We start from the raw sequence: 12,263 nt of genomic DNA, 5'->3' as shown, positions 1-12,263 counted from the left end.
TTTCCTCCCCTGTGAGATCTTTAGTAAAGACATGTCATTTTCCCAAGGCCATTATTTTTATTTGCTTAATTCATTACAGAATGCTTGTGTCCACAGCAGCCATTGGCTAAAAGTCTGAGAGCCTGGGTTCTCTATTGTCCTGAGAACTTGGACTTGGGGTGGGTGGAGGGTATTACTCAAAGCCAGGCTTTGTTTTTCTCTATTGACACATTTGCATACTCTTGCAAATAAGAAAGAGCTGAATGCACTGAAGTAATTTTAATGAGAAAAAAAAAATAAGGAAACAAATTTTCTTTCCAAACTTTATTATTACCAATTGTTTTTGTTACAAGAGTTTACAGAGCAACTTGCTGTCTCTCTTGTGAAAACTCAATAATATACAAAATTAAGTTAATAAATATAAAACTAGGTTTAGTCTTTATTTCAGCCATGTCGTGCATGCCTAAGAGACAATGAAGAGAAAATCCTGAGAAATTTTCAATCGCTATTTAATCCTATATAGGATTTCTCTAGGCAGCACAGATACTCATATATTTTACCTTTCTCTAAAGACAGAAGAGATAAATAGATCCATAAATAGTTCAAATAAATATAGGTTTTACCTTTTAAATAATAAAATTCCCAAGTCTGGAATCACATCTTATAAAAAAATACCAAATAAGGCATGTAATTCATTAAAATGGAATCTTATGCCCTGAAGTTATCTCAGAGTCTATTAAATACATAAATAACTTAAAACCCTTAGAAAAGCAAACAAGACGACAATTGGTACTCAGCCTAAAACTTCCTTCTTGGGGAAAGGGAAGGGTGGTTCAGATTCCATTTCAGAACCAAAGCGTTACCTCTGGACCTTCCATTGGATGAACTAAGAACCCTGGTGAGATTGGTCAGAAATGGGGCTGGGTCTACTCCCCTGAAAGCCTAACTGATTTGGGGAGCAGGGGTCAGACTAGAAGCTCTTAAGAAATATGGCGGACGATGGGGGTGACACAGGTGCAGCCCACTGTCACCATCACTTTCTCCAGCCGGAAGGAGTTGGGGCAGTGGCGAGGCTCCCTTCGCAGGACCAGGATCTCTTGCTGGATGGGGACAGAGTTCATGTGATGATCTTCCTTCCCTTCAGCATTGATACAGCCCGAGTGGCTGCACTTGGCCTCCCAGATCACGGAGGGGTACCTCTCGGGGTCCTCGTTGCGTCTGTGGGGGAGACAAAACCCAGGAAGAAAGTGAATCCCTGGTAAAGCAGGAAGGAAATCGAATAGGAATAAATAGATGTAGGCAAATTCACGGGGGCACAAATGATAGGCATTGCACATTCTTTACATGCTGTTGGTCTAAAAAAGAAGAGCTTTGGGGGAAAACTTGGATTTTGAAGCACATGAAATGCTACAGAAAAAAAACTTTGATTAGTTTTTCCCAACGTCTTCAAAGAATAAACAAAATAAGATAGACTAAAACTATAGAGAAGATTTAAGTTTGATGCAAAGGATACTTTTTTTTTAGGGTACATTTGACAGATGAAAAAAGACTAAGAGAATCGGCTAGGAATAACTGTTAAATCTATTCATTCAGAAGTCTGTCTTTGAAACAGGGAATGCCTCCAAATTTTACCTGACAACACCTTCATGTAACAGAGCCCTCAGCTGATATGAAGGGCTGGGAACAAAATCTTAAGCCCCTCTATAACCTTCTCTCTCTCCACCAGCTGAGGGAATGATTTGCTGTGTCTTTTGAGTTGACTTCTTTATTCTTAGCAAGTAGAAGTAAGAAGAAAAGAAACCCTTCAGTCAGCTGAACCTGTAGGCTGCGTGTAACTGAGACTTATTTGCCTAAAATCAAACTATCCGAATACATTTTGAATTTAGTCCTTCATGGGGTCTAAATGTTAGATGTATGAAGGACACAGCAAATCTTGGTCTGTGGGGGATGTAGTTTAAGACTATCTCAAAGAGGGGTGTAAATACACAACATGCTACTTCCTCTCCTGGGCTTCAAGCTCTATTTTCCCAGTGCTTGTATGACAAAAACAAAAACAAAACACAAAACAAAACAAAAACTCAAAATCTCAGTTAATTAGCAGCCATTTCAAGAGGTTTTTTCCAACAGTAGCTTTGGTAAAGAGAGTTGAAGCACTGATCTCCTATGGTAAAGGTCTATTTATTTCTTAAAATGAATAAACACTAAACTTGGGGTATCATAAATACTACAATGATGACCATCATTCATCTGAGTGGATTTTTGGTGTCGGGGACAATGAGAACTGGTAGGATAGGTGTTATGGGGGGTTGGGTGTGGGGAGCTGGGTTCCATCAAAGAAGTCCGTAGAAGGAACATTTGAGAATCATTGGTTTTCTCAAAGGCCCTTCCTGTCCTGACTGATGAGAAATAGCCTCATCAAGGTGATTGGATGGGCAGTTGGATGCATACAAGGTAGAGGAACGTGGAGATTTTATCTTGGGCTCTATACGTACTGGAGAGTCCATGGTGAGGTGGAGCGTTTGGAGTAATCTGAGGGCCGTCTGGCAGGTGTGCTCCGGTTCAAGATGTTCAAGTTGACCCTTACATGCTGAGGGAAGTTCTTGTCCTCAGTTTTTGGGCATCCTGGACTTTGTGGGATCATGATTCCCGCCTTCACGAGAGCCACCAGGCTCAGCAGAAGCAGCAGTGACTGGAACCGAATGGGAGAGGAAAGAGGTGGGAGATTGGGTTAGTGCTCCATGGTTTTCCTTGACAAATTGTGGTGATGATTGAATTGCTGATTGTGGAGAACATGTGATGGTCCAAGACCATCTCTATGAAATTTTCAGATCAGTTAAATGAAAAGCTGGTAAGAAGACATCAAAATAATATTAGGACCATGGAGTTCTTCTTTTAGCTTAGAAAAGCCACATTATTCATTGGCTGGCAGTCGTTTTAGTGAAAATGGCACGTCATCAACCTGCCAGTGCCTGTGTCACTGTCCACTGTCAGGTCGTTGAAATGATAACCATCTTGATTTTCTAGGAAGAAATGCCTTCCAGCACCACAGATTCCCCCTCTTGGCATTCTATGTAGAGTCAGATATGCACCTTAGAAGAAAGGGCTATAAAAAAATCCATGTGGTATCCGCATTCATTTTAGAAATTCTGTTGGTACCACTGGCAAACAGCCAACCCAAAATGGATTCCTACCTGCCCCCCTTATGTTTTCTTAGGTATATTTCCCAGCTTTTCTAAAGTTACATGTATTGATTCTGTAGTCAAATTGGGTTTCCAAAAAGATAATTTAAGTTAAATATTTTAAAAACATAAAGACCGTTTACTCTAAACCACAGCTATCCACGTATCTAATCAGAATAAATGAGGTAATGATATCAAGACTGTTGTATAATAATAGGATAAAGGAAAGAAAAAAGTCACTGTCACAACTTATTCAGCCAAGGATAGCGACCCACATTATTTTGGATTCAAGAAAAATGCTGTGGGAGAATTCTATGAAGTCCCTTGTACTCAGAGAAACAGATTTCCCCTAAGCATTCTTTCTTACAGCACAGCATCATGTGAGGCATCTTATGTGGTTTAGTCCCAGTGCAACTATCTTTCAGTTTTAATCTCATCTTTCAAACTGATGTGTACCAGTTCTTAAAAATGCTATACAATGACAAACATCTACCGAGAGTTTCATTTCCCATCCTACATATACAGTATTCTTGGATTTCCAGAGTTAAGATCCAGAAATTCATGCCCACCAAATATTATCTGGTCCAAATGGACCAGAGCATTTGCATGTTAGTGCAGGACTCACCAGGGACGAGGATCTCACAGGAGTCATCGTAGTTTCTCCTGATGTACTGCAGATGGATGAGCTGGAGCTTGCTGAGAGATGGACAAGGTGTAGCGCTGTCTTCTCTCTTTTTATAGGGCTTCGCTCCTTCTGTGGTCACTTGCGTTGGCGTGTCGGAGTGAGTTCAGGGGTGACACCATTTTGGTTAAAAGTTCCATCCCCAAATGAGGTCAGAGAAAACCTTCCCCTTGATGACGGGTAATAATCTGCTTCGAAGGACAGAAATTCATGTTTCTAAAGACTGTGTCCTCTCTTCATCTTGAGGAACTATTGCATGACAAAAGCTGAGAGGGGACACATAATTCATTTATTTATGGGCATACATGAAGCTGCCATAAGAGATATCTTCTATTTTAATGGCTCATGGGGAAATAAAAGTTGGCCATCGCATTCAAGACTTCTGGTGTCATATGTCTTGATTTCCCATTTGATAGTTCCTTTCCTCACCAGATTTCCTAGCCAGATGTGGTGGAGACCATTCCAGAAACTACCCAAGGTCTCACCATATAAACAAACAAAAAATGAAGACATAATTTAATGATGACAGGATACGTTATTTCTTTGAATTAACACCTGCCTTGTTGACTGTCTGCTCTGCTTGAAGAACAAATAACTAAGTTCAAGAGACATGAGATTGACTATCAAAGACACATCTATCACTGTCTGCTATCAAGTAACTTGTTAACTCATGCAATTCCTCAGGAGGAAGATGGAGTGAGGAAATGCAGTCAGACAAAGGGAAGAAGTGAATGTGGAGGCAGAGACAGAAGAAAAGTGGTGGGGGGAGGGGAAGAAAAGGAAGGCAATGAAGAGCAAAGAATGATAACAAGAGAGGAGGGGAGGGATGGGGGATAAAAGAAAAGAAAATGGTTCCTCCTTCCTTTTCTTTCTATTCTCTAAGTGAGTTGAACTTCGAGTTCAGATCCTTGAGAACAGCTCCTTCTCAGGAACATTGAGGACTAGCCCAAGGATGATGGAATGAGGGGTCAGTGGTTGCCACTGTGGCTATGTCACCCTCTCTTGGCCTCTTCTCCCCAGTAAGGTGTTTTCCTGGCTAATCAGACACCGGCTGATCAGGGGAATCTCAGTTGTGATAGTAGATGGGTGACCTTGATAAGCAAAGCAGATAACGGATAGAAGAGGAGGTGGGATGAAGCTTCTCCTGATAATGGTTTTGGTGTTGACATCACTGTCTACTCTTGGAGACCTGGAGTCACTGTGAGCTCTCCCATGCCTCTACAAGCCAGCAGGTAGCCATCTCAACAGCCACTGTGTCTCTCATGTCTATTCCCTGTTCTCAGTCCTACTGCCTTTCCTCTAACCCACTTGGACTGTCTTAAGAGCTACATTTGCTCCTCCCAATGGCTGCTTCCACCAGCCTTCAACATTCCTGAAATAATGATCCTCTGATAGTGCCTTTTCTTATCCCATTTGCTTGCATGCAGAACAAAATGCAAACCTTTTAGTATTTGAATTACTATTTGAGATCTTCAATCTTTAGAGCATCACCTCCCATCACGCTTCCTGACCTGGGCTTATGGGGTCTGGATTGCCCTGCTTCCACAGATGGGCCCTGACTTCCAATGGTTTGATGTACAATTTTTAAATTTATTTTTTCTTTTCTTTTTTTTTTTTTTTTTGCTTTTTAGGGCTGCACCTGCGGCATATGGAAGATCCCAGGCTAGGTGTTGAATCAGAGCTGCAGATGCCAGCCCACACCACAACCGTGGCAATGGTGGGATCTGAGCCATGCCTGAAACCTACACCACAACTCACAGCAACACCCAATCCCTGACCCACTGAACGAGGCCAGGGATCAAATTGGCATCCTCATGGATACTATTTGGATTTGTTTCCACTGTGCCTCAACATAAACTCCATCGATTTAGTTTTTTGACTTTGTGATGGTGCAGAAGTGATGTGCATTCAATAGAAGCTATACTTCAGAGTTTGAATTTTGATCCATTCCCAGGTGAGTGCTATGTGGTCCAATACTCTTTCATGATTCTGGGCAGTGGAAACTTCCTGGCAAATGACAGAGGCGATTACCACTGTCTGTACCCAGAGAAGCAAACTGTTTTTCACTTTCAGTACAGTATTCAGTAAATTACATGAGATAGTCAATACTTTATTATAAAATAGTCTTTGTGTTAGATGATTTTGCCCAACTGTAGGCCAATGTAAATGTTCTAGGCATATTTAAAATAGGCAAGACTAAGCCACATTTGGTAGGTTAGATGTGTGAAATGCACTTTCTTTTCTTTCTTTTTTTGGCTGTGTCTGCAGCAAAAAAAAGCCTGGCTGTGCCAGGCTAAGGATGGAACCTAAGCCACAGCTCTAACCAGAATCACAGCAGTGATTAAGCTACTGGACAATGCTGGATCCTTAATCTACTGAGCCACCAGGGAACTCCTTAAATACTCTTTTTTTTTTTTTTTTTTGGTCTTTTTGCCTTTTCTAGGGCCACTTCCATGGCATATGGAGATTCCCAGGCTAGGGGTCTAATTGGAGTCGTAGCCACCGGCCTACGCCAGAGCCACAGCAACACGGGATCCAAACCGAGATGCGTCTGCAACCTACACCACAGCTCACGGCAACGTCGGATCCTTAACCCACTGAGCAAGGCCAGGGATCAAATCTGCAACCTCATGGTTCCTAGTCGGATTCGTTAACCACTGTGCCATGACGGGAACTCCTTAAATGCATTTTTGACATGATATTTTCAAACTATTTGGTTTATTGGGATATAATGCTTTCATAAATTAAGGAAGATCTCTAATGCCTTCATGTCTTTTTCTAGGTACTGAAATGCCCTTTCCCATCCCAGGTTGATCAAAAGGCTCCTGGTCCTTCCAGATCATGTTCAAATGTGTCTTCTAGAGCTGGAATGAGCAGCTTCCATAACATGGAGCTTATATCTACCTCTCCAGTAATTTTGCTTCATTTTATACTGTGTTTTATTTGGCTAGAAAAAGTATATTTAAGACAGATGTTCATTTCCAATTTTGGATTTTACTGTAATCCTTAAAGGCTAGTATGTTACTCATCTTTGTAACTCCTATGGTGCCTCATGTGGAGGCTTATACATCACGGGTCTTCACAGATGGCATTTGTGTTGCTGGTTTCTCTGGTACCCAGCCATTCATGTATATTTCTAGCCTACTGCTTGTCATTTGTTTAGGTATCTGATTTTGCTGCTAGACTGTGAGCTATCTGGAAACAGGTAGTCATTTCATTATTCTTTGTGTCACCTAACATAGTGTCTAATAAATAGTAAGTGCTCAAAATTTTGACTGAATTACAGTATAAGTAATGTTATTTGGTTACTTCAGAATCTTGAATATTTGGGGGGGATCCACTTGCATTCCAGTGACCATACTGAGCTAACACCTTGATTCTCCATCCTGATCCTTTTGAAGGTAGCTCAACAAGGCAGTGGTTTAAGATGGACCATCCTTAAGTGGAAGAGTCCTTGCTTGTTGCTTTCTGGCAAGGATGAGGTCGAGGTGAACGTGTTTGCTGTCAATTCTTCTTCTTTTTTTTTTTTTCTTTTTTCGTCTTTTCAGGGCCCCATCTGCAGCACATGGAAGTTCCCAGGTAGAGGTCAAATCGGACCTGTAGCTGCCAACCTACACCATAGCTCATGGCAATGCCAGATCCTTAACCCACTGAGCAAGGCCAGGAATCTATGTGGCGTCCTCATGGATGCTAGTTGGATCTGTTGCTGCTGAGCCACTGTAGGAACTCCTGCTGTCAATTCTTTTGATTGAAAGCCAAGGGGGAAGAGCTGACCCTCATTGTTCTGCTTTACCCTGTATGCCAGCCTTTGAAATACCAAACTTTGCTTTAAAATAAGGATGGGAAATAAGTCAGGTTTTCACAAAAGTGTAAAGATTATCATTTTGAAGTGGTGATTGGAGCTAGGTATACACAGTCTTGCATAGGACTGGTTTCTAGGATGTGCACTTGAGCTGGAGGAACAATCAGAAACACAGAGAGAGTGTGCAGAGTGGGGAGGGTATTTGCCTACAGAGGCAGCTGGCTCAGGTTTGGACCCCGGTCTGCTGAGACAGAAGGAAGGCTGGACTGGGGATTAGGTGCTTAGAATACCAATGAGAAGGCACTTTTGTTCTCATTGTGGCTCTGCCAGGAACTGACTGTGCCCTTAGGTATTTTCACATTCTCGAGGCTGAGTTTCTCTCTCAATAAAGTGAGCTTTTGTATCGGGTAATCTTCTTAAATGTTTTAAATTAAAAAAATATAAATTAAAATATAGTCAATTTACAATATTCTATCAATTTCTGTTGTATGGCAAAGTGACCCGGATATATATATATATATATATATATATATATATATTCTTTTTCTTGAAAAAATTTAAATTAAAATATAATTGATTTACAATGTTCTATCAATTTCTGTTGTATGGCAAAGTGACCCAGTTTTTTATATATATATATATATATATATATATATATATATATATATATAGTCTTTTTCTTGAATTATCTTCTATCACGTTCTATCACAAGTGATTGGATGTATATCCTACATCAGGTAATCTTGACTGTGTGAATTGTTAGACAAAGAAAATAGTGAAAGAACAAATAGGGGTAGTAAATTAGGGATGATGATTTGGCTCAGTGGTTTCTCCAGGTTTACCAGTCTTGCTTCTCTGAGGACTTGGGAAAGAAATATCCACAAGGGAGTTCCCGTCGTGGCGCAGTGGTTATCGAATCCGACTAGGAACCATGAGGTTGCGGGTTGGGTCCCTGCCCTTGCTCAGTGGGTTAACGATCCGGCGTTGCCGTGAGCTGTGATGTAGGTGCAGACGCGGCTCGGATCCCGCGTTGCTGTGGCTCTGGCGTAGGCGGGTGGCTACAGCTCCGATTCAACCCCTAGCCTGGGAACCTCCATATGCCGCGGAAGCGGCCCAAGAAATAGCAACAACAACAACAACAACAACAAAAGACAAAAAGACAAAAAAAAAAAAAAAGAAATATCCACAAGTAATGAGGAACTATGACCTGGGAGTTGGGAGCTGGGTGAGGTGGAGAGAAGAGAGATATTCCTGGGAGCCAAGCATGCATTGGAAGGGATGGTCTTGGTGAAATGTCTGTGGGTTTCTAGGTTTAGGGAAATGATCTTAAAGGCTCCTTGACCTTGTCAGGTCATCAAACAGCATTCCCTTTTACTTATAATAGAGAATAATACGGAGGTAGATAAAAACTTATTCCTTAAATTGACTGTCATTAAAAATGAAATAAATTATCTATTACAAATTTTCCTGTTTAGGTGGTGTGACTGAGATACTATTGCCTTTTACATTTCTATTCTATGGTCTTTTTGATAAAAAAAAAAAAAAAAAGTTCTCAGTATAGGAGGAGGTACAGTGCTGTCATTAATGATTTATGCATTTTGTAATTTATAAACAATGGCTACTCAAATAAATGGGTGTCATTTTATCTCAGGCTATGCACATCACCAGGAAGACTCCTTTTCTCTTGATTTTGATGTAATACAGAGAGGGTAATGAGTAGCCACAGAGAATCCTTTTGAGTTTTAAATCCGGGGGCTGATATTTTGAAAATGGGCCAGTGCATGAGAAGCAATGCCAGAGGATTAGTAAGAAGACATGGTTTAGACGGAGGAGAATGCTTACAAAAGAGTCTAGAGGGCTCTGGGGAATGGATGAAGCTAACTGACCAAGATCTAGATACCGACATCCAACTTCAATGCATTAAATGTATTATATACCAGAGGCGCGGCTCTGAGGTTAAAGCTGTTGTCCTTCAAGAATTAGGACTTAATACCTATGAAATTACCAGGGTTTATTAAATAAGAAATATCAATCTTAGTATCAGTCGCATAGCCTCATTTTTCCTTTCCAGGGTCACACTGTTAGGAGTTCACTATGGCTGTGTTTCTGAGGGTCGTCCTGAACAATGAATCGTTAGATAGGGTGGGAATAGTCCAGGTTTCCTCTGGAAATTTTCCCTCTTTATATAATGTGAGGAATTGTAGGAATGATTAGCAATGAGGACTTCTGAACAAGTCACCATTCATGGGCTGGTGAGGCTAAGAGACGAGAAGGAGAATTTTTTGAATTCTGTTTTTTTTTTTTCACCACTGGTCATTCAAACTCTTGATGAGTTGTTCTTCCCTACCAAAGACCGTCTGTGAACAGCTCCTTTGTGTAACAAATTATCTTTCTTCTGCTCTTGGTTTTGGATACTAGGGATCTAGTCCTATTCCTGACTATTTTTATCTGATGGAATCAGATCACACAACTGGACATCTTTAAAAATCAAACCTAACCTATGGAGTCAAAAGGATGTTGAACCGCCATTACTTTATCCACCTGAGGGATTTGATTGACAGGCATCAAATACTGGTGACTCCCTAACACTGCAGGATGCCTTCAGTATTAGGTACATGAGGCTTGCTCTTACGCTGAGATGACACCTGGAAGCTGTGAGGAGATCAAGCCACACAAGAAGGAAGACACCTCACATCACGTCATCTTAAAACAACCGCAATCCATCAGTATTTTCCTAATCTCTACATCCACAACCCAACTCATCATCTGAGTTTGTCAATTTCTCCTTTGAGTAAGAACTACTACTAACCTCATGGAAACCAAGTCTCTTCCTTAGGTGGGTTTCTCACTAGCCCTTTACTGAAACACTGATTTAAAGTGGGTCAGAAAACTTTCCATTTTTTTTTTTCAAACGAATACCTTTAAAATTCTATCCCGCTACGTTAGCGGACACATGCAAATTTCTTTTACGGTGGCCTTCCCTTTGGTAACTCTGACTTCATCTGTTACCCTGAGAATTAAGGTCAGCAAACGACTGAAGTTTCAAGTCTGAACGGATGTCACTGAAAAATAGGATCTAAAATTAAACAAGCAAACCAAACCACATGCTGAGGTTGGGCTATCAAGTTATCAGCTTTATTTTCTTTTCAGCAATTTTGAAGTTAATATGATTTAGAGACAAGCACAGAATGTATTTAAAAGACAAGACGCAACACGTGGACCTGGAACAAATTGCGAATTGGTTTTTCTTTTTAGACATTATAGGGGATGCTCTGCTGAGGTGGCTTCTCTGTGGCTTGGAAATATAATAAAATCAATACATGATGATGCTATATTCCTTTATACCAAAATCCTTCGAAGGATTTGAGATGGTTTATACAAAAATTCAGGTAACAAAGTAGATAGAAAACTATGAATTGGGCCCAGTGACTTTTGAGTCAAAAGTCAAGATCATGGAAAAAGACCCGAAATTCATAGTCCATAGGGACCAATAGAATTACTCAAGTTGAGGTTTACATTTGTCTCTGAGCTTCCTGGCAGCCAAAGAGAAAAGGTAGACATGCTCAGTTACATAGTTCTCATTATCAGCAAGGAAGAAGCTAGCCAATTCCTTAGAGAGGTGGAGTTTTTCCTATCATAATATTTTGAAGTAAAAATTTCACCTGGGGCCCATAAGGGGCTTCTGTTTCCTATACTGGTTAAAGACATGTTTTTGGCATCAAACTCCCCATAATTAGATCTCAGCCCCACATTAATAGCTGTGTGCCCTTGGGAAAATTATAACATGTACATCACAGTTTTCATATCTACAAAATGGAGATAACAATAGATCATGACTCAGAGATTATGGAAAGGGGTAAATTAAATTAAACATGTGGCTTCACATTCATGTTGATAAAAATATTAACTTTTATTTAGTCTTTTTTTTTTTTTTTTTTTTTTTAGGGCCGCACTCACGGCATATGGAGGTTCCCAGGCTAGAGGTCTAATTGGAGATGAAGCCGCCAGAGCCACAGCAACGCAGGATCTGAGCCCCTTTTGCGACCTACACCACAGCTCATGGCAATGCCAGATCCTGACCTGCTGAGTGAGGACCAGGTTCCCAATCAGATTCGTTTCCGCTGCGCCACAATGGGAACTCCTAAAATATTAACTTTTAGAGGAATGTTAGGGGGGGAGAATCTGTCAGAGTTTGTCAGACTTTTTTTGAGAAAAGAGAGACATTGGATCTGAGGGTCAGACACTGGACCTGACTAGTTAGTTTTCTGCTTATTGCCCTGTGAGCAAGTAGCGTGATATCTTCAGACTTCCACAGGGCCTGGGTGAAATAACCCTTCATGCAACAAACGTTTCTTGAGCATCTGTGCTCAGCTCTGTGGATAGAGCAGTATGTACAAGGCCCTGCTTTCAACAAGCTATCACCCAGGGTAATCCGGGCCCCTTATTTTTAATCTGTGCTTACCAAACAGTTTACTGGTAACAAATTGGGCTTCTTAGGCCCTTGGAAACTAATGCCCTGGATAGTAGACACAGGTATCTGATTGATGGACAGGAATTAATTTATCCTGGTTTATATTTGTGTTGCACTGATGATAAAGTAATTTCAAGGTTTACCATACAT

At 40.8% G+C, this 12,263-nt stretch overlaps 1 protein-coding gene across 2 annotated transcripts in view; it reads right to left on the bottom strand.

The window, feature by feature from the left end:
* Window positions 1-288: 288 nt before the first annotated feature.
* The window catches only part of IL17A (interleukin 17A), a 49,991-nt gene continuing 38,016 nt past the window's right edge, over window positions 289-12,263 (bottom strand). Inside the window, exons 2-4 of one of the 2 annotated variants that reach the window (XM_084966778.1) lie at window positions 3,784-4,106; window positions 2,472-2,668; window positions 289-1,197 (exon numbers count right to left, since the gene is read on the bottom strand). In XM_084966778.1, the coding sequence (XP_084822904.1) occupies window positions 960-1,197; window positions 2,472-2,668; window positions 3,784-3,810 (462 nt within the window). In that variant the 5' untranslated portion in view covers window positions 3,811-4,106 and the 3' untranslated portion in view covers window positions 289-959. 2 annotated transcript variants of the gene reach the window in all.

This window comes from Sus scrofa, chromosome 7 (genome assembly GCF_054392235.1).
Source record: "Sus scrofa isolate SSC_HxYL_T2T_F1_AM1 chromosome 7, Sscrofa_HxYL_maternal_Yorkshire_Landrace_v2.0, whole genome shotgun sequence".
Classification (NCBI taxonomy): Eukaryota; Metazoa; Chordata; class Mammalia; order Artiodactyla; family Suidae; genus Sus; species Sus scrofa.
This window is presented reverse-complemented; position numbering and strand designations above follow the sequence as displayed.